The sequence below is a fragment of the Tinamus guttatus genome, unplaced genomic scaffold (genome assembly GCF_059628265.1).
Source record: "Tinamus guttatus ecotype Peru unplaced genomic scaffold, ASM5962826v1 Tinamus_guttatus_pri_ptg000459l, whole genome shotgun sequence".
Classification (NCBI taxonomy): Eukaryota; Metazoa; Chordata; class Aves; order Tinamiformes; family Tinamidae; genus Tinamus; species Tinamus guttatus.
In genome coordinates, this window is record NW_028288993.1 from 5,034,367 (window position 1) to 5,060,210 (window position 25,844).

The window sequence follows — 25,844 nt, forward strand, 5'->3', positions numbered from 1 at the left end:
TTCCTGAGCAATGCTAAGAAACTGCCTGGTGGGATTGAAATCACAGAGTGCTGAGAAAGCCTCCGACAGACCATGCTCTGAGAGATCTCTGGTTAGCCTGAGAGTCCACAGGAGCCACAAGGTACCAGCACATTTACTTATTTGTAACATGCATTTTCTTTCAAATATCTACCAGCAGGTTTTATGACAAAGGTTTCCCTCCACACAGCACGGCAATCTCAGGACAAGGTGGGAGAGGAAGGAGCTGGTTCATCCAGACAACGAACCCTTCTCGAGGAAGGGCGGGATATGATCCTGCAGGCCACCCTCAACCAGAGCTGGTCCAGCTCTGTTTCACCCAAACACTGGGGGAAGCTGTTCAAGCAGTGGTAAAGAGCCAAGGTAAACGAGGAAGAAGTGACAGTATTTTTCAGAAAGCCAAAACATAAAACGTTTCTGGACTGTTTGTCTGCTTTGAACAATACCCAGTCCCACTCAGAGAACGTGTCCTCAGAAGCATCATTTAACACTCCCCCACACCACATGTGGATGGCACAGCAGTCTGGAGAAGGACGGGGACCACGTGCTCTCCAGGTTAGCCTGCACCAAGGGCTCCTCTCGGGAGCTTTGGCTCTTTATCCCATTGCAGCTCCCTGAAAGCAGCATCCGCTTTCAGTCATCACCGCCCCCATTGCCACACAGCCAAGGTGTCCTATGCTGATTCTCGGTGTGGCAGGTTCAGAGAAGCCATTTGTCTTCCTCAGACACAGCTTGTTGTCATGGTCACTAAACTCTGAACGTGGGACAAGCAGCCCGGCCGCTCTCCAAGGCTTTGCCAGCACATCCATCAGCTGCCAGCGTGTACCACGTCCGCCACGGGATTCACGGCGGGGCTGCTATATTCACTGCTTCTCTTTTCCTACCCTTCACTGTGGGGGTACCCCACCACAAGTCAGGGATACTCAGCAGGGCCCAGGGCTCGGGGACTGCGCACTCACAAAATACTCTCCTGAAAATGCTGATGCTAAGAGGCAAATTGGAGATCAAAACTCAGCTTCATTTGAGAAAGCATCTATTCCATAAGGGTAGTAAAGTAGGGGATGAGGGAAAAAGCTGCTGACTTTCTGACTATGAATCACACATACCGTCTTCCTCACTGTCTGCAGGAAAAACCCCAGTGTTGAGACACTCAGAAGGCAGAACACAACATCACAAGACACTCCAGGATTCAAAAGTCCTATTGTGTTTTGCAGTAAGGGTAGGAGGAATGAGCTAAACAGTCACGGAACCACAGAATGGTTGAGGTTGGCCATCTTACCTGGATCTGCCCTTTCCCCATTATGCGGTCCGTGCTCTCTCCATCCTCTTTGGTGAGCTTGGTTTTGTTGTAGCACTTTTCATAGCACAGAATCCGCAGAGTTTGGGAGCCTTCCAGCTCAATCTCAAACTCCTGCAGGGCACCAGGGAAACAAACAGCAGTGAACACACCACAGCTGGGTATTGCTTCTTCATCACCTATAGACTCTCCTTAAAGCCTATCACAAGGGAGGGCTCACAGACTGACCAAAACCCCCTGCCTAATGGAGTTGGTCTATAAATAAACTGAAATTATATTTCGTGTGTATATAATGTGGTTAAATTAGAGACAAGAAAGAGAGTTGACTCCTTAGGTAGGTGTCACTGAATTTCAGTGAAGCATCATTTGAAGAAATGAACTTACCACATTCTCTGTATTTAATTTTACTCCCTAGACAGTTTACAAGTTGGCAGTAAATGGGCAGAATGTCTATAACTAATGCCCCCCTCTCCCCTGCAATAAACAAAGCAAATATTTTCTCTGATGTCTTTTAAAAAATAAATATATCTGTTTAAATGATGAGATGCTGAACAGCACAAGACTCTTTTTTTGCTGAAATGTTGGTTAACTATAGATAACGCAAAAGAAAATCTTTTGCGAGCAAAAAGAGCAAGGTTAGATGTCAGGACCTTGTCATAAATACGGTTTTTGGGAGGCAGTGCCTGCAGCGCACGTCCCGAGCAGCCAGCGCAGGCTGCAGACAAACTGTTCCCTCTGCCCATCCTGTGCTGCTCTTGGCACACGGAGCAAGGCACATCGAGAACAACCCAACCTACCTCATTCCAGTTGGGCTCTGTGGTGTCCCTGTAGACTCTAGTTTTAGCCTTGTTTACGAAATACCCAAAAGAATCCACCTCTAATGTGCAGTACAAGTCTGAGAGAGAGGAAATGGACACTAAGACTTTGTTCAGATTGCAACAGTCTCCTACATTTATTACTACTGAGGGGTTTCTTTATCTATATCTTCTCTGCATTAACACGAATAACACAGCCCAGTGCAAATCCTGCTTCTCATGCAGTGTGTTTGGACCAACAGAGTTGTCTTTAAGAAGCCGAAGTACCAGCACAGCAGGGTACATGACTTCAGCATGGACGAGCCCTTCACCTGCACCCAAACTCTGGTGCATGCTGGTATCCAGTGCTGGTGTACCCAGCCTGGGGTATGCTGGTATCCAGTACCTCCCCAGGCCATCCACCCTGAGCACAAGTCATGCATTTCTGCAGAAACTCTCTGCTTTTTACCTCTCTTGATCTTTCTGTCAAATCTTTGCCCTGAATTTTTACACTTTTTGCTTCCTACATCAGGCATCATCAAATCTGATGTCAGAGACTGTTTCTCATCCTTCTACTGTATGAAAATAGAGGATAAGGCTTGACTTGCACCTTGGATTTTGGGTGATTAGCAAAAGCATGGCTTAAAAACCAAAACAATCAAAACACAATACTAGGCTGAGAGAAAAATGATGCATACTTGATTCTGATACTTCTAAGAGTTGTTAACAGAGTTTTGCAATCCCCTAAATTTATACCAGTGTCCCCATTTTCACTTCCATTTCCCCAAATCACCTCTGGTTTTCACCATCATCCTAGATGCTGCAATTCTAAATCAATCCACCCACAACTGTGGCTGCAGCTGCATCGTCCCAGCCTCGCCAGCCACCCCCATGAACCAGCGCTACAGAACTGCCACTCACTCGAGCTCTGCTTGAATCCCGTGGCAGAATGGACAATGACATTGAGGAACCCGTAGAGACCTGGCGACTCATCATCTGCACAAAAGATGCAAGAAATTTTGTTGAAGTTCATGGAGAGGCCAAGAGAGAAAGAAAGAGTGATGAAATGGGTATTTCATAGTTTTATGAGTGTGGGGTAAGGTTTCCTTAAAATGCACAGCAGCACACATAATGCAGCCAATTTTGTAACAGGGAGGAGAACACTGTTCCAGGTTAAATGGTCTGTTCCATCTGTAATACTGTCTCGAATTCGGGGGGTTTTACAAAGCCACTTTAGGGCCAACAAGACAGCATGGGAGAAATTCAAATGCAAACAAGTGAAATAGAGAGGCTAAGTCTATACTAGCAGGTTAAACAGTAATTTAGGCACTGGAGTTAATTCAGATGGTCTGTGAGGCAGTTCTGACTCTTGCCAACTGGGGCCCTTCCAAGGAATCCTGAGCAAACTTCAGGAGTTGCCCCCAGGCCAGGGCTCCTCCAGGCACTCGGCTCCATGGCAGGAGATGACAACAGCCCTGTATGTAAAGACTATTTAACAGTCATGGAACATGAACTGGAGGATGGTCCAGGGATGTTTATTTTTCTAGCAGAGATGTAGCCATGCGGTTTGGAGCTTGTTATTTTTATTGCTTTGCAAATTGAGATCACTGATTGCCCTTGTGTCCGCCGCTCTCTCTTTATATGCTATCATCTCCTGTAGCTGACCTACACAGAGCAGTGCATATGGTCTCAACTTTTGTCTTACAGGAAGTACCAGTTTGTCACCTATCATCAAGTTGAAGCCTGTAGCAAAAAGGAACAGCAAGAGCAGCTCTAGGGGAAATGCGCAGAGAGAGGCAGCAGGAGGTTTTCACTCCAGCTGCACTATATGAAGGCACAAACCATGGTCTCACCTTCCTTATTGATAGTGAGGGGAATGTTGTGCACTGTCTGCAGCTTCACGCAGGAGTTTGTCAGCATCTGGAGCTCCACTGACGTGAGCGAGAAGCTTTTAAAACCTGCCAAGGAGGTTCAAAGGAGGAGTTAAAATTCAAAGCAGAGACTGAAGGCCTCTCGCTCTGGGCATACACTGGAGAGCACCTCCCTGTGACAGGACCATGGTGCTTATAGCTATGCTACTGCTGAATCCCAGCTCTGTTTAGGGCATATTTAGTTACCCTCTGTTGTAAAAATTTCAGGGCAGTGCACAGGAGCTACAGGGGCTCTTATTTTCTTGCAAAGTCAAAAATACACCTGTTCCAAAAAGTAAACGTTTATTGAGGCTGGAGCCAAGTAAAAGGCTGCAGCTGTTTCCTCAGCGGACCCCGGGGAGCTCTGATCTCCAGAGGCAGCGGGTGACCCCTCTGCACACCCACCGAGCCCCGTCCCCACACTGCCCTGCCTGGTGTTGCAAGCACAAGTCCTTCAGACAGGCACATGTGGAGACACACACAGACACCCAGGTTGTTCAGCGGACATTGCTGCACATCCCACTTTCCTTAGGCCCCACACACCACCCCTCTGGACTGCTGCTCTCTAAAGTAGCAGAGCAGCGTTTGCACCATTGCCCAGCTGGGGGACACTCACATTTCTTCTGCTGTTCCCGGATGTTCTCTCTCCACTCTGCCCTTTCATAGTCCGACGAAATGAGGAATGTATAACTCTATGCAAGAAAAGGGAAGGAAAAATGGATATACATTAGTGTGACCCACCTTGGAGGGCAGGTCTGCCTGCCACACCTTCCTGGGGCAGTTCCTGCACTGTCCTTGCAGTATTGCTGCTACTTCCCTACGGCTCAGCTTCCCCACAAGGGGCACGTGCGCCCTTCCCAGCAGGGTGCTCTGGCCCCTGCGCCCCGCAAACACAGCTGAGTTCCTGGGCTCCTGCTCCGCGCTGCTCCTTCTTCACATCAGGAAATCCAACAGCCTTCGCTGCAGGCCAAGACACGATGCGATCAGGGAGGCAGAGGCCACGCTGGGCATTTGCATCGACTCCGGGCAGCCTCTTGTGGAAGCCCTTTGCTAGGTGTGTGCAAAGGCCACGAGGAGCAGCCACTGTGTCCCCAGGGCTGGCGCCCTGAGCACCTCACAACGCTACGGGGGATTCCTGAGCCCCGCTCAGCAGCCCTGGGGCCGGATGCTGTGTGCAGTCTGGAGGAGTGAACAAAGCCTCAAACTTGAAAGTGAGACTAGAGCTGCTGCAGAACCTAATCTCAGGTCATGGAAGCACCTTCCATTGTGCTGCCAGGGCAGCTGCAAGCACAGACACGTGCTGAAGTAGGGAAACCATTTCTAACTTTATTTTTTAAATGCCAAAGTCCCATGCACATGAATCAAGATGTCTCCACAGCCTTTGGTGAAGGCAAAGGTTTGGTGACTACTGTTTTCATGCCAGATGCTAAAGGATAAGACAGACCCATAAGGTCTCATTATGCAACAGTGCATAGAAACACAACCTCCCATGGTTTGATTTCTGTCTTGCACACGAGGTCCGTGGCAGAGCAGAGGAGCTGCTCACCTTGCCATTGCGATTGTGTACCCGGAAAGCCATGTTGGGAGACATCAGCAGCAGGAGGGACTCCTGCTCTGACAGCTTCTTCTTCAACCTCTCAATGACCTTGCTGCCCTTATTGGCCCTCTGGAGAGAAGGAGAGAAAGGGAGAGAGAAGGCACAGGTCATTCTCCAACAGCTGCCCCAATATCCACAGCCTTTGGGATCAAAAGTCTCTTCCCTCTCTGAATAAGGCCGTGGCTGCAAGCAGCAGAAATGCTGTCAGCAGGATCCCCAGGGCTCCGAGCTCCTCAGGGAGACGGTGCTTTGCAGCCCAAGTCACATCTGTGCAGCCAGGCTGGCTCTGTGCCCCCATTCTGGCCACCCCAGATGCAGGCTGATGCCAAGTACACTTGCTGCCCGAGCTGTGCCCATTTTCATGGCACTGAAATGCTCCAGCACGGCTCCGTATACACCGTAGCTGAGGGGACTGGCAGCTCACAGCTCTGGGGACAGAGCGCTCCCCCATCCACCACCTGCCAACATAATTTTAGCAGAAGTCACCTAAACACAAGGCCTTTTCTCAGACAAGACTAGTCCCAAAGCCAAGCCACATCCATTGCTGATGGCACCGAAGTTCATATCTTAGACACCTGTAGCCTTTAAGTAAAAAGCTTCCATGGTTTAAGATTCCTCTTAGAACCTTCTTTTCCAAGAAACCCTCTCTGGAAGCCAGCCAGAGTAAGAAGCGTTTTCTTTGGAATTGCGGGGGATAAACCTCTCATGGCACACGTAGTGTTATTCACATCCTGCTCTGCATACCTGCAGGTTTCAGTTTTCAAACGCTTGTTTCTGTTTCGGATAGCGTGATGGATTGGAGTCTACCAGCCTCGAGAAAACATGCCTTGCAAAGAAAGAGAAGCCCAGCCAGGGACAGTACATCCATGTTAGACTGTCCAGTCAGAATATTTGGTCCAATCAGAATATTTGGTTCCAAATACAAATATTGTATTTGGAACATACATCTCCTGGGGCACTGAATTGCTCCATTTGCCACTTCTACCACAGCTGCCCCACAAATATCTGTTGAAGAGTCAGTCTTAGCAGGACTTGCCTGTACACAGCCCTGGGAATGCTGCTTCTACCAGCACCTCATCTCAGCAAAGACACTTCTGAACAGAGTCTGTTCTGCACTTGGCACAGAGTGCTCAACTCATCCTACCTTTTCTCGTTGGATGTCATTCTTGATCTGGGATATCTTGATCTTCATGGCATCCAGCTCCTCATCAGGTACCAGTGGGATATTGGGCACTGCCTCAGACTCATCCACCATCTGGAAGCTCAGGTCCGTGAGCGGGATGTACCATTTGCAGTCGTACTGCTGGCTTTTCCTGAAAGACAGAAAGTATTTTTCATATACCTTTATAATATGCATTATACCTTTATATACACTAGACCTTTAGCATTACTGGTGTTGAGGATGCTCATTCCCTGCTCCCATAAATCCTTCCCTGTTACAGTTCATAACAGAGATATGGGAACAACCTCCATCTGACTCCTAAGTGAAAAAAAAAAGTCTGGTAAAGGGCTGCTTTCCAGCAAGAAAGTTGGAAGGGCCAACAGCCAGTACAGCACACAAGAAAGCAAGCTGCTGTGTTAGCTGGTTCTTTTCATGCTAAGAAATCACAAATCTCATTTGCAATCTGCTTTGGTCCAACCCTTTCGTTATTTGAAGCCACTGTGAAGACAGAGCTCAGCAGCCATGTCCTGCCTGTGCTGGGCTGGGACCTGTGGGTCTCAACCCACGTGTCACCTGCCTGAGCTCCTAGGGCAAGGCAGGGGACAGACAAGCTTGTGCATAAACCCCCGGGCAATCTAACCAGGGAGGAGGGACAGCAACTACAGGTGATGATTGCTGCTCTCCACTGCTTTCACCAGCGTAATGGGGTTTCCCTTCTCGCCATTCATGTGGTATCTTAGCTCTCCTCTCCTTAAACAAGTCTCCTCCTCTTCAGTTTTGACAAATGTCAATGAAACTGTAGAGGTCCGCTCTGGAGCAGATGGGAAGGAGGGACTCTTTACTGCCCCTGCTCCTTTTTACTGTAAAAATTAACTGCCTGCAGCTTCAAGGCCAAAATGAGTAACTCAGTAACAAAACGGAAAGGGAGTTAGAAAATATGAATGGCTTTTTTTCCAGAATATGAGGAACGCTGAAGCGTATCTTTTTCTTAGAAAGGTTCTTAGGAAAAGGAAAAAGGAAAATTAAAAAAAAAAATTCCTAAGGGATCAGGACGCAGCCAAGGTCTCACACGATGGGCAGCACTACCTCGCTGGACGTGTCCTTTCTGACTACGTGTGGCTGTAGTTACTCAAGTCTGGGGTATTCCTATTGAAATGTCATTGCTGCCTGACCCCAGGACCCTGCTGAAGCTGTGGCAGAAGAAAAGCCTCACCCTCCAATCTGCTTCTTGAGCTTGGCACAGAGGAAGAGATCAGTGAAGAGGAAGACGTGTCGCAGTTTGCGAGCCCCCTCAACCAGCTCCACCATGAAGCTGTCCTTCAGGAGCTGCCGGTGCTGGCGAGAAAGCACAACAGGTATTTTAGTTAGGGCAGGATGGGCCCCGACAAGGCCCCGAGCCTCCCTCGGTCTCACCCAGCTTAGACAGGACTCCAGCAAGAAGCAGTTCTGTAAAACGGTGCCAGCTCTGCCCCTGCTGCTGCCAAGGGACGGCAGCTCCTCACCTACCTGCAGCCAGAGCCGGGGCCTCTGCTCCGTCCCCTGGGCCCGAGCAGGAGCTTCCTTGGCCTCGAGTCACCGCCAGGCCAGGGCAGCCTCCTCTCCCCACACACCAGCAGGGAGCAGCAAACTCCACTTTCACACCCAGGTTCTTCCCCTCTCTGGAGTCCGGCTGCGGAAGGGAGCGCAGCCTCCGCAGGGAAGGAGCCCGGCGCTCCGCAGGGAAGGAGCCCACGTTCCGCAGCAGCACCCGCTCTGCACAACCCGGCCCATCTCGCTCCTCAATACAGGTGCTCCTGAGTGACGATGCTTGGAGAACGTGTGGTTCTAGCAAACCTACTGCTAGTCCCTCATCAGCCTGTGTTTGAACAGGACCATCTGGATAGGCTCCCTATTTCCAAATACCTATTTAAAGCCCTTTTACATTTTATATGAAATTCCTCCAAACCTGGAGGCTGCAAAGAAGCTCCCAGCCCTGATGTGTTTTTATTCTTCCCATTTCCAGGCGCTGGTAGCTTTACGGCCTCCTAAACAAGAAGCATGCTGGAGAGCAGAGCGCCTCTTTCCCAGTTCCTTCGGGGTCGCTCCATAGCTAACGGAGGCGACGGCTGGAGTGCGGCGCGGAGGGGAACAGCTCGTGCCATGCGGAGCCAGGCGGCAGCTCAAGGCCAGCTGTCCCGGCAGCAGGATCAAGCACAGCCACAGGAACAGAAACCTCCCACCCATTTTCATCTCTGGACAAATTTATTTCCCACAAATATGTATGACTGCCAGTGCTGCCTTGCTTCAGGGCTGGTAAAGGAAGGCACCACAGGCTTCTCTGCACAAATGCCTTTCCTGGCCTCAGCACTTCCTCACTATTCCAGTGCTGAGGATGCCTCTCCCGGTAGAGCCGGGAGGGACATTTCACACATACCGTGCGTGGCTGGTGACAGGGACCTGCTCGGGCTGTCCCCTCCTAGCAACACCCTGCCCAGCGGGCCCCGGCAGGGAACACGAGGGAGGCAAATGGCCTTGATGCCAATTCCTGTTTCCACGTTCCATCCTACAGCCCCCTAAACCTCCTGATATGGGCCAAAAGCCTGTTCCTTCTGGCTCCGAAAGGCCGGCGCATCCATATGTTAAGGGTTATTTTTAGGTGGGTGTGATCCTCTTGGCTTCTCCTCGGTGGTTTTGGGGAGGGTGCCTGCCTGCATGAAGGTCTCGCTGCCGCCGCGCTTGCGCGGGCCTTCCTGCTCCTGCCCGCACAGCAGCGCCGGGTCGGAGCGCACCGCGAGCATCCAGCTGGGAATTAAACAATAAAAGGGAGGAGGTGTCACGGCAGTCGCAAAATGCTCTGCACAGCTGCAGAGAATTTCATTTGGGAGAAATAACGAAGCAAGGAGAGATTTTCTCAGCAAGCCAACCCCCATCTCAGGTTTCTAGACCTGCTGCACATTAATGACGCTGCAAATCAGCTCAGCTCCTGAGGCCATGTGAGCAGCTCCCTGGGGCCAGCGCAGCCTCTGCACATCATCCTGGGGTGCAGAGACATCCTCACCTCTGCTGCGCAGCTGCTCGGTGACACCGGCCTTTGCCCACCTGGGCACAGGTGATGTGGCAGGTCCAGACCTGGCCCCTGGCACCAGCCAGTGCGTGAGACTCGGCAGAAGGGTGAGTGGAGCCCAGCTCAGCACTGAGAGGAGAGTTCCTGGTCCCAAAATGCCACAGAGCAACGCAGAAAGTGGGCTGGGCATTGCCTCCCTCCTGGGCAGAGGCCTCTGGTGACAGGGACAAGCCTGCAACATGGCCAGCCCTGGTGCTCCTTCACGGGCCAAGGAGGGCACAGGCCCTCGAGCGCTGCTGGGGGGTTATGAAGGACCATGGCTCAGCCCCTAGCCCAGACTCAGCATCTAAACCAGAGCACTTGGCTGACAACGGAGTCCTGCAAGCGAAGAGAGGCCCCTGCAGAGGCCCCAGGGCCTGGAAACCCTTTTACAGAAGTAGAAGATAGAAGGGACTTGGTCAGCAGCTCACAGAGAATCATTAAGGTACCCAGAGCTTTCATTCTTTGTTTCTTCTCACTAATGAGCTCACTGGGAAGGTCTCCCTGCAGGAAGGAGCTGGGGAGACATCCCACCCATGGCCAACCAAACATCCGGGGAGAAGCAAGCAGGAGAAAGTTCATGAAACAAGTGAGGAAATCTCTTCTGACAAGGGTATGGAGCTTGATGGTGGATCTCTTGGAAAACAGGACTTTCGCTACGGCTGGGCACAGCAGCGTCCCCGGGCTCCGCAACACCAGCGGGCTGAGCAGGAGGAGGAGGAGGAGGAAGAGCAGTTCCAGCAAAGGGTCACATCCTTTCTTGCCAATGATTCATCTTGTCAGACAGTTCCAGCGGGTCAGAGGGAAACAACAAAAGGATTCCCTACCTGGTTGCCCCGCTCAATGCCAAAGCGCTGCCCTGCGAGCCCACCCGCCCCAGCACCGCTGCTCCTGCTCCAGTCCCTCCAAGGGCCTCCGTGGCAGTCTGGGAACCAAAGCCCACGTTGGTTGGCTCCTTCACCTGGCCTAAAGGAGCTCCTCTTGCCTGAGAGGGTCTCGTGAAACCTGAGGTCCTTGGGCCAGCAGACCCTGCTCCATGTGCCATACAAAGCCCTGCATGGGGGAGACCATCTCTCTATTTTGTTCCCAAGGGTATTCTATCTGCCAAAGTCACCGAAGGTGCTACAGGTTTCTCAAAATACCCTGGTGTGACACAGAGGCCACAGAAGCACCAAAGCAACACCCCAGAAAACACTGGCTTAGTGCTGGAGTGGCCCTAGGGTGGTGGAGCGGCTCCCTCTTCCTCAGACAGCCCCAAGCCTGGCAGCTGCCCAGCCCAGGAGCTTGGTTGAGCTGAGAAAGAAGCTGGAGGAAGTCTGGGGCAAAACTTCCATTCTGCATCACAGAGGAGGGAACGAGGATCATCTGTAGCCACTGAACCAGGGCCTGCAGACTGCACCTTCCTCAGCACTTCTGCGAAGCTCCTGCCTGGGTGCAGTGCAAGTCTCCTTTGCAGGCCCTGCTTTCCCTTCACATTCACACCCACCTCTTCTCCCCTCCACTGGGACAAACAAGCTCTCGCTCCGCTCTTTCGCTACTCAGGATATCCTTTCCATTGCCTACAGCTGTGCTGTCCTCCCCCGCCCGTCTCTGCCACTGCCTCCTCATGACTACCTGCACGCTCATCAGCCCACAGTGTTTTTGTGCTGTTTGCATGTGATAAATCCTGCGGCTGTCATGTACCATTCAACTCCAGGAAGCGCAGCAGGAGACCAGCTTGTCCGAGGGATGTTGCAAGCGGAATTCAGAAATCTGCTCGTCCAGACTCCCGGCTCTGCACAGGGCTGTGTCCCCACGTGAGCGCCCGCGGCGAGAGCGGAGGCCTGCGGCACGTGTGGGCGAGAGCCCCAGGAGGGACGGGAACGCGTGTGGCGCGGGAGGAGGAGGAGGCTACAAGCAGGAGATGGGTATTGGCGTGTGTCAGTGAGGAAGAGCTGGTTTGGCTCTCTGCAGAGCGTAGGAAGAAAATGATTCCTCATGTGCGTGTGTGTCGCAAGACCAGCTCTGCAGAATAAAGGGATGCTCTGCCTGGGGAGCTAAACGGGCTGCTCGCAGTTTTTCAATAGCCTTTCTTTTTTTTCAAAGCTGTTGTCACCAGGAGCTCTCTGACTCCAGCTGTGAGGCAGTGTGAAGTATCCAAGATCGTTTTTGAGGGCTCTGTTGCCAACATCTGCCCAGGGCCTGCAGGGGCAGGAGGCACTAGGCCTCAGGCTGCGCAGGCTGCCTCTGTCTGAGCTCAGTCCTCAGCTTTCCAAAGGCTCCAGTTTGCACTTCTGCCCCCTGGCAAACCCTCTTTGTCCTCTCCTTTTCACAATCCCTACCAAGCCAAACGGGAGCCTAAGGAGCCCTTATAAGCCACGCTGAAAACATGGCAGAGCAGCCTGCCAAGCAGCCTCTTCTCTGCAGGACTGGGGAAGGACAATGTCCCCAGCAGTATAAGCTGACCCAAATGTGATCTCGGGTGGCTAAAACCAGCAGAAACCCTGCAAAGAGCATCACTGGACAAGCAGCAAGCAAGAAAGGGACCTTCTTCTCCCAAAGCAGCTCTGTGATCTTAGCAGTTTCAGTAGCTCCTGCTGGGCAAGAAAGGGCTGAACTAGCCAGAAACACTAGAAAGGGCCACACTGTTCTCAGTATTCCCCTAATCCCAGCTTGCATCCTCAGCTCACCCACCAGCGTAGCCATTTCTGTGCCTTTGGCAGCAGTTTTACCCCCTTCATGGCCTACCTGAAACGTTCATTCAGGCCCGCCAGTTCTACCAGGTGCATGTGGCATGGAAAATGTCCGGTTTACACATCAACCTGGAACGGGAGAAGAGTTCCCCGAGCCCAGCAGGGCTGTGGGGCTGGAAGGACACACGACGGGAAGGCGGACTGAGCCCGTGCCCCCAAGCAGGACATCCCCTGTGCGGAGGAACGAGGATGGTGCTGATGAGGCTGTGCTCGATCCCGACCCGCACGCCTCTCCGCAGCAGCCTGTCGCCAGGGAGATTAACCAGGGGCTGCTCTCCCCGGTTCAAAGCGATCAGGTACGGGAGAGCCGGAGCGAGAGGCTGGCAAAGGAGATGTGACTCCTCCCTGTGCTGCACCCGAAGGAGAGAAACGTTCCACATAAAAGGCAAGGACTGGCGAAAAAAGATAACTGAGATCAGCACCTAGGCAATACGTGAGGGGAGAGGGTTGTTTTCCCTCCTTCCTTTCCACCAAGGAAATTTCAATGGGAGAAAGAAAAAATAATGCAAAAAAAGCGCCATCAAAGCAAGCTGGTGATTCATTAAAATAAAAAATGCATTATGCATCGAGAGCAGTCAATTACAAGCTGCAAACTGCACACTGCCCTGTCACCCCGGGGAAGGCACACGCAGGGGAGTGGGAGGAAGGGATAAGCAGCAAAGGGAAGATTTACAGACACAAACAAAACCCGTCTCCGACCCCAGGCAGAGGGGCTTGTGGGAAGCAGCAGCTGCTGGTAACCCACGTAGAGCAGCCAGGAGCCACTCGTGTCCACCCAGGACACTGCCCCTCTGAAAAAGATGCGGGATCTTGGTGCCCAATGCCCGAGGGAAGCAACCATGAGCAGATTCCCGGGGTGACAGCAAACGGGAAGCACCAGAACGAGCCCCTTCTGCCCTGGCCTCAGCTCTGACCATGCATGGCCCAGGTGAGGGGGGCACAAGGGCTCCCAGTCCCCTGCCGCGTGGTCACAGCACCCAGTGTGGGTTGTCCTCTGTTCTCCCTCCCCATTGCATGCGGGGTCAGTGAAAGCACCAGCCCCCCAGGCTGAGCCCAACCCCAACAGCCTCCCCGTCCTGCCCTTCCGGGCCTGACAAACACACCTCTCCGAAGAGACATCATGAGGATGATCCACTTGGGCTCAGGTCCCTCATCAGGACTCTGCGTGACACCCTTCCGAGCCCACAGCCCTCACTGAGATGCTGAGGGGCAAGCGGGGAGCACGGAGCGCTGCCTCCCCTGCGAGGGGCCACCGCAGCCAGCGGCGCCTGCTCGGGCTCTACCAGCATCAGCCTGAACGAGGCCTCTACTGCCCCGACAGCCCTGGTGGCTGCTGCCCGCGCTGCTCCCTCAGCCTCCAGCTGCTCGGGCCCTCCTCTCCTCACCACAGTCTTCCTCAGCTGACAAAACAGGACCAGAAGCAGCAGTTACAGAACAATCGGCGCACCCAATTCCCAGCCCTGTAGCTTCTGCAGCTGAAAATCAGTCTAACAGCTAAAAGCAAGTGTGCTTAACTCACAGGATTTGTGGATACATCTTGAAGGTCCACTTTAAGCTAACAAACTCGTGTTTGCTTAAGAGCTGTTTCCGTACAGGTCACTTCTGATTGTCAGTGCCCCTGACACCGCAATCCTGCTTACATACGCGCTGGCATTTGGGCTGCACTTCCCTCCCATCCAGCCTCCTACCTCTGTCTCTTAACACTTCTGTCAGGCCCGGCCCTTATGCAGAAAGGACCATCTTCCCTTCTAATGAATTCCAAGGCAGATGACTCAGGTACAGCCAAGCCTGCAGGGCTCCACTCTTGGGCAATTCTACACTTCTCTTGCACAACAGCACACGCAGGTGAGGGATCTGCACATTTTAGTGCTTTCCAGGCCCAGTCCAATTGCCAGCAGAACAGAGAGTTGTATCACACCCTTAGACCCTCCCTTAACGCTCCCAACCTAATCCGTTTGTTTTGTTTCCTAGTTCTGTTTACAACATCATTCTTTAGAAACAAGCATTCACAAAGTGAACTTCAATGACAGAATGAAGACCATGGAGAACTGCTGGGGCTGTTGCTCTTTCCTAATTTTTTGCGATTTCAGATGTATCCTTCCCTTTTTCTCCTCCCAGACATTCTGTTTGGTTTCCATTTACAGGTAAAAATACAAATTCTTCTGTATGCCTAGGAATATGAATACGCATTAGAGCGATGACGTATAACAAATAATTACAACAATGCTAAGGCCAAAATTCAAAACGTACTTTTCCTCTGGATTTCCAAAGAGTTTTCCAAGCAGAAAACAGGAGAGCTGTACTACACGCTTGGAGAACAAGGACACTGCGCCAACTGTATCTTAGCAACAAGCAAGCAGGGAGCGTGCGCTCCCGGCCCGCTCCGCAGAAATGCGCAACCTGGATTTGGGAACTGACAAAATACCCAGCGCAGGAGGACTCACCTCCCCCTTCTTCACGGTCATGGACTGCCGGCGGGGAGTGATCTCCTCGTTGATGCTGGAGAGGAAGTTCTGCGAGATCCGCAGCGCGTCCTGCAGGAGGGGATGGTCAGGGTGGGTCACTGGAGTGTGCTTCAGCAAATCCTGCCACCGGGGAGAACAACAGCACCGTCACCAACGCTGCCAAGGAGAAGGCTCTGAGGTCCTCTAACCAGATCATTTCTCCAGCCCCTTCTTACAGATTAAAGTTGTATCTACAGAGGGAGAGGACTATGCCCTGTACTTCTCAGTACCACCACTGGAGAGGCCTATCTATGATCCTACTTATGGACTTCCTCTCCTCAATGCAAAGAAAAGAGGCTCATATGCCTCTTTTCAGCTTAATTTTTGCAGTCTTGCAGCTCCACAGAAAATTTAAAGGGACAAGAAAATAGGGAATTAAGGGGCCTAGAGCTTGAGCACTGTCCTTCAGGTACTTACGTGCAGGACGAGCGTGCTGCGCGTCACCCGGTCCACTGGCTTGTATAACAGAGCTGGGAACAGAGAGCAGGAACGTGAGAAAAGGAGCCACTTCAGTACAGCCCCCACCAAGCCACCTGCCCAGTGCAACTCAACACATGGGTGCAGGTTTAGTGCTAACGAGCTACTAGAAAATTAGGAAATTCTCGAAGGTTAATGTGCTCCACAGGCAAGGAAGCACAGAGGAGTGCACAGAGGAAACACAGATGCTCCTGTGTGAGCGCGTCCAGTGCAAGGGCAAGCGAGGGGCTCACGAGGTGGCAGGGAAGGACTGCACAGCCCGGCACCTCCCTGGCACCCTGCCTGCTCCCACGGGTCAGCATCGGGCCCTGTGCTCTCCAAGTTGCCATGGAGGTTTGGAAAGGTTGGCAGCACGTCCCTGCCTTCTGGAGTGCAGCAGGACACTGTCGGGTGCTTCTAAAACCTGACTACAGGCCAAAAAAGGAATGGAATTAGCTCTCATGTGAGTTGGGAAGGAAGAACCTTGGAACACGGGCTATCGTTTACTCTGTGCATGTATAAAGACAAGTACATGGGAACCTGATCTCAGCCAGGCTCACTAGGTGCTACCCTAAGGAAAAAAAAATACATAAAAGTACTTTTAGGCTGACATTTGCACTGCCACTCTCCTAAGATCATGGCAATCCTGTGCTCTGCCTGTTGTTGCCCACAGGGCTTGCTCAGGTTTTAAGCTAGCCAGGGGCTCCTCACGCTTGCGTGTGCTTACGGTGCTCTGCCATGAGCAAACGAGAGCTGCCTCCCCAGGCAGAGCCAGGAGAGGCTCCATAACCTCCCGGCATTCATTTCAACAAAGGGGACGTGGAGGTTTTGGCAACAGCCCCCGCACAGTCCTGACAAACCACAGACTCCTCTGCATGATCACTCACTTTCCAAGGAATTTTTCGTCGTCTGATCTTTAGACTCCTTTGTGCTTCTAGCCTTTAGATTCTGAAAGAAAAAGAAAAGCCACACAGCAAAACATCAGTCAACTTGGAGTATCACGTATGAACTAAGAGACTCTCTGCTCCTCCAAGGGAGAGCCTGACCAGCACAGAGGAAAGTCCTATTGCTGGCCAAGGCAGTGAAGGAAAAATGTGCTTTTCTACTGGTAAAGCCACCACTGCTATGTCACGGAACCCATGCGTCTCTAATATAAAGCAAGTTTCTTAGGAGGGCATGTAACAAAGATGCAGCAACACAAGGAACCATCCACACAGGGAAGGTGCAGTTGTTAATCACCTGCAGAGAAAGACAGGGCCATAAAGGCCTGGCCACTGTCACAGCACGTGTACACCACCAATAAATAAAGTAGAGGACAGGGAGTCTGCCCCCCTTATACCTGCCCAGAGCTGACTGACCTTGGACAAATCAGTTCTCTGTTCATGGCAGAAAAGGAGCAATAGCTGCGACTTTCGGCTTTGCACAGGCACCATGAGGCTCTGTGCATTAACATGCTGGAAGTGCGCTGAAGTCCTCAGCAGGACACAAACACAAATGCACCATCACTCCCAAAACAGTAGGTACTGTCAGGATTTCAGAATTACCCTTCAGGAAAAAGCAAAATTTACATGGAGCACTGGGGGACCTTAATCTCCATTCTGTTTCCTAGGGACTACTGTAATACTATTGATATATTATTATTAATAAATGGAAAAATCTATAGGATGGAGCTTAGCACTGAAAGAAAAGTAAGCGCTGGTGAAGCTACTTTACTAATGAGCTGGTACAACTGGAGGAGGGAAGTGGCCAGATAAAGAGGCAGAACCTGGGGAAAACCCTCAGGAAAGGAGGAAATGGAAACATTTGCACTCCTGAGTAGCACAGCAGATGCCAACAGGCTGGTCTCATTTCAGCACACAGAGGGAATGTTTTATTTCACCTTTCTCATGCAATTCTGAAGGATGTGCAATATTGTGTGTCCTCACTAACTTCCCCCTCCCCCCCAAATAAACGCCCCCAATATTATCCAGCTCTGATTATTTATCTGCTTGTTTTCAAGGACACCCGTGTGAAGTTCATGTCTTCTTGGCAGCTGACTTCAAGATATACTCACTGCACTGCAAGGAGACCGGGCACTGTAGGCAGAACTGGGGGCCTGGGAAGCCTGAAGAAGCCTTCAAAGCGCTTTGGCACCGAGCGCTCTCCCCAAAGGAAGGAAATCAGAGCAGCCCAACGCATAACATTAAAGATTATGCCTGACTCGCTTGCAGTTTTAAACAGAAGGCTTCCCAGTGCTGCCCTCTCCTCCTCTCCAAGCCGGCAAAGCCTGCAGCTCCCCTGACAGACCTAGTGCCAGCCATTAGGGTGGTCTTTTATATGAGACTCAGCATCCCCATTAGCCAGAGAAATACATCAGCTGCTCAAATTTGATTTTCCTTCTAGGAGCACATGAAGGCAGCCCAGCACTGGGAAGTTCAGAGCAGGGCTGGTTGTTACGGCAGGATTCCCTGGGGGGAGCACTTGAGGGCTGCCTATGGATACGCTCTCCGAGGCCGGAGCCTCACTCCCGTTAGGAGCCGGGCTGAAGCACCGTGTCCGCGGGGACTCGCGGCGCCCCAGCCCCAGGCAGCGGCGCTGCTGGCGGGGCGGGCGGCAGCGCCGCGTTGGTCCGATGCGGCCGCTCGCGGTGCCGGGCGCCGCGCCGTTACCTCCGAGATCTCGGCAAACTGCGCGTTGGCCTGGCAGCACTTCTCGGCCGTCTCCATGGCCACCTCGTAGTTATCCACGAAGGCCCGGTACACTCCCAGCTGGCTGGCCTGCGGGAAGCAAAGCGGAACGCGTGAGCGCTGGGGAAGACGACGGCTTGGGGCGGCCAGCCGGAGGGTGTAACGATCAGACCGTGCTCCTTCAGCCCGGGGAACCTCAGGGAGTGCTGAGCAGGGCTGGAAACACGGCTCTGGCCCGACAGCTTTGCTTAAACTGAAGCAGGTGCTGCCATGCATCCAGCTCCATCCACCCTGGACAAGTTCACTTTACCGGCCTGGGAGGATGACACATCCTTATTACTGCCATCTATTTTTCCCTTCCGGACTGCCTGATTAGTATCTATTAATATTTTAGCTCTTGGATGTAATAGGAGCTGCTGGTTATTTGCCACAAAACATGAATCAGACAGGAATGATTCAGCCCTAGCAGCACAAATGTGACCCCAGCTACTTGTTGGCTTCTGTGTGCTTGGGGGAACGTGGTAAAACAAACCCAGATCCTAACCTGTATCTGCATTAGCAAACACCATTATAAGGGCAGGAGAGCGCTGCAAATACCGAAGGGAGTGAGAGCCTGGTCTGTCTGCTCGGAAGGCAGGGGCTGCAGCAGCAAACGGCCTGGCTTTCCCAGCAGGAGGAATATGCCTTGGTGCAGATGAAGATATAGCAGGCCTCAGAGTCCAGCAATAAGCCATTATTAATCACTGGGTCTTAGCACTGATCCTGTTTGCTGACTTTTGCATTGCAGCCATATTCATGCCAGAGAACATAAGATCCAGCTTGGGAAATCCCTGGGATGCTTCCAAGCCCGTCTGGATTGCAGGGCGGTTTTTGTGTTGCAGAGCTGCAGACACCTCGGCAGCTGAGCGTGCTCCCAGCGCGTGCCCAGCAGCGCTGCAAAGGGCAACACTAAAACACAGCTTTCCCCCAGAAAAACTTGCCAGCTCCCTTCTTCCAGAGCTCCGGCCCCAAGACGATGGGAGAAAGGAGGCCATTCTCAGGAGAACATTCCCTGCACAATTTCTCCAGCTAACAGAGGCAAAAGAACAGCAAGCTATTGCCCAGGGCATATTTTACAGAAAGATTAGGAATTAATCTCAACCCTCATGCAAAATGACACGGTCGGGGCAAAGTCAAATGGTGCTCACTTATGCCAGGGATGATCTGGCCCCAGCAGAGTGGAGAGAATGAAATCTGGAGCTGCCACGGGGCACCATTCCCTGCAGAAGCAGCTGTCAGAATTACTGCTCGTTTGCAGGGCTTAGGACATCCGTGCTCGGCTGATGCCAGCAACACAGCAAAGCTCCAGAGCTTCTCTGTTCCTGTGTGTTTTTTTCATTTCTTAGTACTCCTAAACAGTCTATCTAAGCTTTCGCTCTCCTTTTCTAAGCATGCTGTTGCAAAAACATTTTCCATTAAAAAAGTAGCAATAAAGTTTACAGAGAATTCTAATGTTGGTTTAAGTTTTTCCTTTCTCTTTTAAAAAGGACACACGGAAAAGCAAAAGAGCTTTGATTAAAAAAGCGGTTTTCAGTTAAAAAGAAAAAAAGTATTTGCTGTTTCTGAAAACTATTAGTGATAATATTTTTTGTTTTGTTAAATATTTCTTCACTCCTAAGGAACTAAAGTGTTTCTTTCCTGATTAAAAGAAATATATATTTTTCAAAAGATTTTCACAAAAGTGAAAAGCATATTTCATCCCATTACTGATGTTTTCCCATCTTCCCCACTGCCCTTTACACTCCCCTTAGTTACACTTGGAAAAACATGGACTACCCGTCACCGACATGACAAATGGCTCATTTTTCTTGGAAGATCACAAGCAGTTCTGAAACTCCTTCGTTCACTGTCTTCAACTTCCATCTACAGTGCTTTGCTTTACAAGATATTAAAGAAAATTATTGCTTCCAGGGACCTCGGGATAATAACAAGGATTCCAGGGTTTATCATCAGATTGCATGACATGACCAGCAGTAAACAAGTCTGTTCCAAAGTATTTGATGAACATCCTGTCTAGATGCCTCCTAATGCCTGGTGCTTTTGCTGTCTCTCACATCTAGCTGCTTCCAGCTGCCTGCAGGAACGATTAGCTCTAACTCATCTAGCAACGAGTTCACAACTCCCACTGGTACTGTACCAAACCACCAGAAACAGGCTGCTAAGGTAGCTCAGAACTGCCTGTAGTAAGGTGATTTGCTTCTTTGCCTCCAACACTAAGCCATCAAAACTATTCTTTCTGTTAAAAAGAAAAAAAAATCTGGGAACACAAAATAAGAGTGCCAGAAGAGCCTGATGCCTAGACCTGTGATCCCCATCACCAAAGAAGTCTTAAATAAAGGCCTTAGTAGTAGTACAGTGAGTCAAAGCTTGCTTGGAAGCCAGAAGCAGTACGGAACATATCTTCTTCAATTAGTGCTACGTTCGTTATTGCCCTATCATTTCAGTGCAGTCAAGTTTCCACTTTCAGCAATCTTGTGCATTTTGGCTTCAGCAACCAGCAGCAGGTGGATTTGTCTTTGTAAACTGGTTGCTCAAATTGCACACCACGAGCTACTCACTAAGGCACCAGCTTCACCCCCTCCGGACTAAAATATGCTGGCAGTGAAAGGCAGGCTCCATAGCTGGATCTTGAGCTGCTGGTTCGCATGGAAATCATCATCCTCCAGGCCCATCTCCCCCTCCATAGGGGATGAAGGGACGCTGGGCTACACAGCTGCTAACAATCGAGTGACCCTGATAAAATGCACTCCCTATCCAATAAACCCCACACTGGAATGTCACTCCTGTCCTGAGAATTGGAGGCACCTCAGGAATGCAGAGATTCTTTTATTTTCTAAAAGGAAAAAGCAGCTCCTTTAATCCTTCGCTTTCTGCACACACTAGGGGAGAGGCTAAGGGGGGGCAAAGGAATCTCCTAGAATGCAAACAATTTGTCATCTGGCTCAGAAACTCAGCAATTTGAATTCAGCCTCGGGAAGATGCTTTATATGTCTTTGTCCTGTTCTGCACTCAGAGGATTTTGCTGAAATTGCTTGGAGGAGCCTCAGCAAAAGATTCACCGCATCAGCACAGCGGCAGGAGGAACATCAAGGCCAAGATGGTGGTAGGAAGACAAAGCCAAAGGTGATGACCATAAAAGAGAAAAGAAGCAGTTCAAGGTAGAGCAAAACACCACAGAGAGAAGGCGAATGCACAAGAGGGAGCTCAGCAAAGAGGAGAAACACTTTGCTGCCAGTATTAAAAAACACCCTTTTAACACCACCTTCCTCTCAAGCAAATGGCTTGATGACAGTGCAGACACCCTGGAGATTGGGGCTTTCTGTAAAACGATGTTTGTATTACTGGCCTAGTCTCAACGGAGCCTTTAATTAAAGGCAATGAAACGGCTGCTTTTGCCCTTCACGGCAGTGAGGCAAAGCCAGGAGGCTGCTGTCTCACCCAGCCCCAGGCTTTCCTCCCCTCAGCCTACGCAGAGACTGGCGGGAGGCGCAGCAGCACCGCGGAAACGCTCGAGAGCTGCGAGGAGCCTTGGCGATGCCGCCCCGCTCACCAGCTTTTGGAAGAGGTCCCCGACACGCTGCTGATGGCTCCACTGCTGCACTCGTGGAAAGAGCCCATCGTAGAACTCTTTGTGGATCTCGTAGAGCTCAGGCACTTTGAAGAATATGGTCTCGATCTGCTGGCTAGTCAGCACAGGCTGGGAAGTGGTGGCAGCTGCTTTCAAAGGCTTCATAGGCTAAAACAAGGAATCAAGGAAATTGTTACCATGCAAACCAAGTACAATCACCCCGGCCACGTCATAACATATCCCTCTGAAGAGTTGTTTTTCATCCAATTAATCAGCAAAATTTGCATTCACACAACTCCCAAAAGTGAGACATGAACAAATGTTCTCATGGGGATCAGGCACCCAAGGTTTGTGGATTTTCCTAGGCCATTAATGGTGTGATTAAAATCCCTTTGCACTGTGTTTCCTTAATCTCCATCCAAGTGATAATTATCACAGGATACTGAGAGACTGGGCTCCTGGATGCACAAAAAAACATCTTGGGTGAGCCAGATCCAGGCCTTTCCTTAGGCCTCTCCTTTTCCAACGGGAACAACAGGCACCACTGCACACGGTGACCAAGAGACAACCGGGAAGTCCTGGGAATTGCTGAAGCCGAGTGTTCAGGACGGCACCCGCTGCCTGCACTTACCAGCAGCAGAGCTTCCAGGTGGCTCAGGTAGGTCTCCTCACTAGCCAGGATTCCCGACAGGACCCATTTTCTCATCTCCAAGCCTTTCTCCAAGTCTGGTTCACTCTATGGAGAGATTGTTAGAAATAAAACAAACCCCTGAAAGTGCACCACAGCCATCTTGGTTATTTAATTTACTTGCAAAGAAAGTGCTCAGTGCCCAGTTTCTGCAAATATATATAGTGATAAAACCATTCTGACAGATTTTTATTCACCAGCAACTGATGCCACTTAGCAGGCAACTCACAGCTTTAGTCACCCAGTGCTGGTGCCTCAGTTAGATTCCCAGACTCCACATGCAACTGAAAATTCAAGACTTCAAAATTCAGACCTTATTCCTCCTACTCAGCTCTTGGGGACCTTTGGTTAGGTGCTATTCACTCCCTCCACCCCAGCAGCTCTCCATGATCGTGCTCCAAGGCTGCATGTTTCTCTGTGCAGAGTTTTCCGTACAGAGGTGACGGACACAAAACGACTCCAGCTCAGTGCTGTTCTTTCTCCCACTCCCTACTGCTCACTAAGGCGTTTTCAGTGCCCTCTTGCACCACGTTTAATTTTAGTCTGTGGCTGGAAGAATCAGCCCTGCTTGGAAAGCACGTGCTGATTTTCTTACTGAGCCTCCATGAGGCACTACTTCACCAAAACAGCTGAAGGAAGAGAGAGAAAAAATACATCCATGGGCAAGTGTGTACACTGGGGAAGATTAAAATTTAGTGTTAAGAGAAGCAGTAACTCTTCTGCTAGTTTCAATTCCCCTTCCTCTTAATGGCATTTCCTGAAAAGAATATTTAACCTGATAAAGTGGAATTAAATATTTCTATAAGGTTGGGGAAAAAAAAGTGCCCAACCAGCAAAGCTTATAAATAATCAAAACCATCCTACTTTTACAGAGTCTTATTTCCAGGTCTTTTTATTTCTCTAATGCACAGAAGGGTCTTTTTCTAATTCCTTTAACCTTATTAGACTGTTGAGTGTCATTGAGAGGAGAGTCAATAGTTAGATCTGAAAAAAGCAAACACTTTCCAAGGGCTCTGGGTAGGCTGTCTGGGGCTCCCGCTCCTCCTCTTAATATTCAGAGGAATCTTTGGCTATTGATTTCAGCAGCAGGAGGATTAGGAAGCATAACACTATGCTCCACTCCATTGGCTGAGCATAAAGCCCTTCTAGAGCTGATAAAAAATCCCATTTAGTTACGTTCCTACGCTCTGAACCCCGCGGATGTATGTATGAGGCTCATTATGGAGGGAGAGAGCTTCTCCATAGGTAAATGCTTCCAGCAACTACAGCATTCGGAGCCCACACGCCGCACTAAGAACGAAACGGAGCCTCACGCTTCCAGATATTTTGGGATTCGGGCTCATCAATAACCGCCCTGATTTCTCAACGCTTTCATTAAATTGCACAAGCTATTTTCTAGTCTAAAAGGCTTTGCGGCAGCTACTTTATAAAAATTGCGTAAGGTGTCAAATACCACCAACACCTCTCAAATGCAAGTGGCAGACAGAAGCTGTTCTAAGGAAACGAATAAAATTTACACCCCAGTCAGGTAGGACATGGAAGCCTCCTTCAGGGAGGCTCAGTAAGCCGCACAGCACCTTTTAAATTCTGAAAGGGCATCTCAAAGGAAGCAGGTGCTTGGAATTCAACAGTCACAGACAGAATATATGAAAAAATAAAAGAGAGGAAAAGAAAAATCACACCGCCTGTGATAAACTACCTGGTAAAACGACAGCCGCAGCAGACCCTGCGTGCCTACCATGTACCAGGACTGTGACTGTTCCTTAAGATCTCTGCACAAAGAGTGCCTGGACGTGCAACACACGGACCATTTGCCAGGCACGCTGTAAACACGTAACCACCAAAGCCAGCCCCAAGATGTTCAACAAAGATTTCTTTCAGCTGAAGAGGCTCAGACGTGGCCGCCGGTGCATGAAGCTCCCAGCAGTCCTGGTGCAAGGAAAACACAGCGCTTCTTGGTTTCCAAACATTTCTTACAACATTTACGAAAGGAAAATGTTGCTTTACAAAGCTTTGCTTTACAAAGAAGCACTAAGAAAAAGGACTGGCGCTGTGAAGTGCCTGCTGCTGAGCCGGTGTCACTGGTCAATATTGACACAGCTCCACCACCGTCTCTAGCAGCTTCTCTTGGAGGAAGTGAGGATTTAAAAACCATCCGGGTACATTTGTAACATCTGTAAAGTGCAGCACACAACGGCAAGTCATTTAAATGATTCAAACTTCCCTATCACGACTGCGACAACAGCTCTCCTCTTTGCAAATCAAAGCTGTAATTTACAAGCCAGTTCTCACTGGGCAGCCTCAGCTGACAGAGGCAGCGCCGTCTGCCTGGATGCTGATTTTCTTTCTTTAAGGGATCTGCTTTCAGAGAGAGAAACAGCTTTGAGGAGACCCTAGGGACCTTCCCTCCTGGCTGTCAGCAGCAAGGTCACTTTGGGGAGCCCACAGTGTCGTTTTAACCCTTTTTATAGGTTCTCAGTACGATGCTTGGAGAACCCGTAGCCTGGGAGCGAGCCGGGCAGAGCACAGAGGCTGCTTTAAGCAATGCAGCAGCAGGTGCTGAAGGGACCCTCGGGGAGGTATCCCACAATCACGGAGCACGTAGTGAGGTTTCCAGCGCTCAGATTTACACACAGCTTCCTCACATATAGGACAAGGTGCTTGTGCTGCTCCTGCTGCGCCTGGGATCGCGACCGCTCTGCGTTTCCTCCACGGCCGGCCCTTTCTCGCCTTTACCGGGGCGCCGGGCAGCTGCGCCCGCTGCCACATGAACTCCCGGAGCGCGGCCGCGCGCGGCTGCCGTCGCCACAGGGTGCTCTCTGGGCCACGCTTGCTAGGAAACTCACTCCAGCACTGAGAAAGTCGCTGGAAGGTGGTACCAACGCTGGGAAGCCGAGCAGCGAGTTGCTGTTCTGTATTACAACACTTCCCACTTGCAGGCTTGGGAAGAGGCTCAACTGTCCGCCCCAAGCGGCAATTAGCAGGCAAAGACCCCGCGCTGCTGCCCTCCATGCCCGATCCTGCCCACAGCATGCCCGGACACGACACAGCCAGTGCCAAGGGCACCTCTGCCCTGTCCCTAACACACGTGACAAGAAGAGGAAAGGAGCAGCCAGGCCGTGACCGCAGCAGCTTCCCAGGCTGCTCCGTTTCTGAGGCAAGCGGGACCACGTCGGGGCCGGGCTGGCGCAGGGAGAGCCACATGGCCAGGCCCTCCCTGGCAGGAAGGAAGCGTCTGAAACCTCTGCGGCCAAGGGAGGAGCTGGTGCCACATCCACCAGGCCCCATTAACTACGGGAAAAACACACCTCGTAGCCGAGCGCGGCTGGGA

At 51.0% G+C, this 25,844-nt stretch overlaps 1 protein-coding gene across 1 annotated transcript in view; it reads right to left on the reverse strand.

The window, feature by feature from the left end:
- Positions 1–25,844, reverse strand: part of BCR (BCR activator of RhoGEF and GTPase) — an 81,166-nt gene that overhangs the window by 10,709 nt on the left and 44,613 nt on the right. The window contains exons 3-16 of the mRNA XM_010217407.2: positions 22,457–22,561; positions 21,808–21,993; positions 18,201–18,308; positions 16,440–16,500; positions 15,514–15,566; positions 15,037–15,177; positions 7,992–8,113; positions 6,761–6,929; positions 5,566–5,685; positions 4,636–4,711; positions 3,963–4,067; positions 3,031–3,105; positions 2,113–2,210; positions 1,298–1,429 (exon numbers count right to left, since the gene is read on the reverse strand). Of these exons, the coding sequence (XP_010215709.2) occupies positions 1,298–1,429; positions 2,113–2,210; positions 3,031–3,105; positions 3,963–4,067; positions 4,636–4,711; positions 5,566–5,685; positions 6,761–6,929; positions 7,992–8,113; positions 15,037–15,177; positions 15,514–15,566; positions 16,440–16,500; positions 18,201–18,308; positions 21,808–21,993; positions 22,457–22,561 (1,551 nt within the window). The remainder of the gene's footprint in view (positions 1–1,297; positions 1,430–2,112; positions 2,211–3,030; positions 3,106–3,962; positions 4,068–4,635; positions 4,712–5,565; positions 5,686–6,760; positions 6,930–7,991; positions 8,114–15,036; positions 15,178–15,513; positions 15,567–16,439; positions 16,501–18,200; positions 18,309–21,807; positions 21,994–22,456; positions 22,562–25,844) is intronic.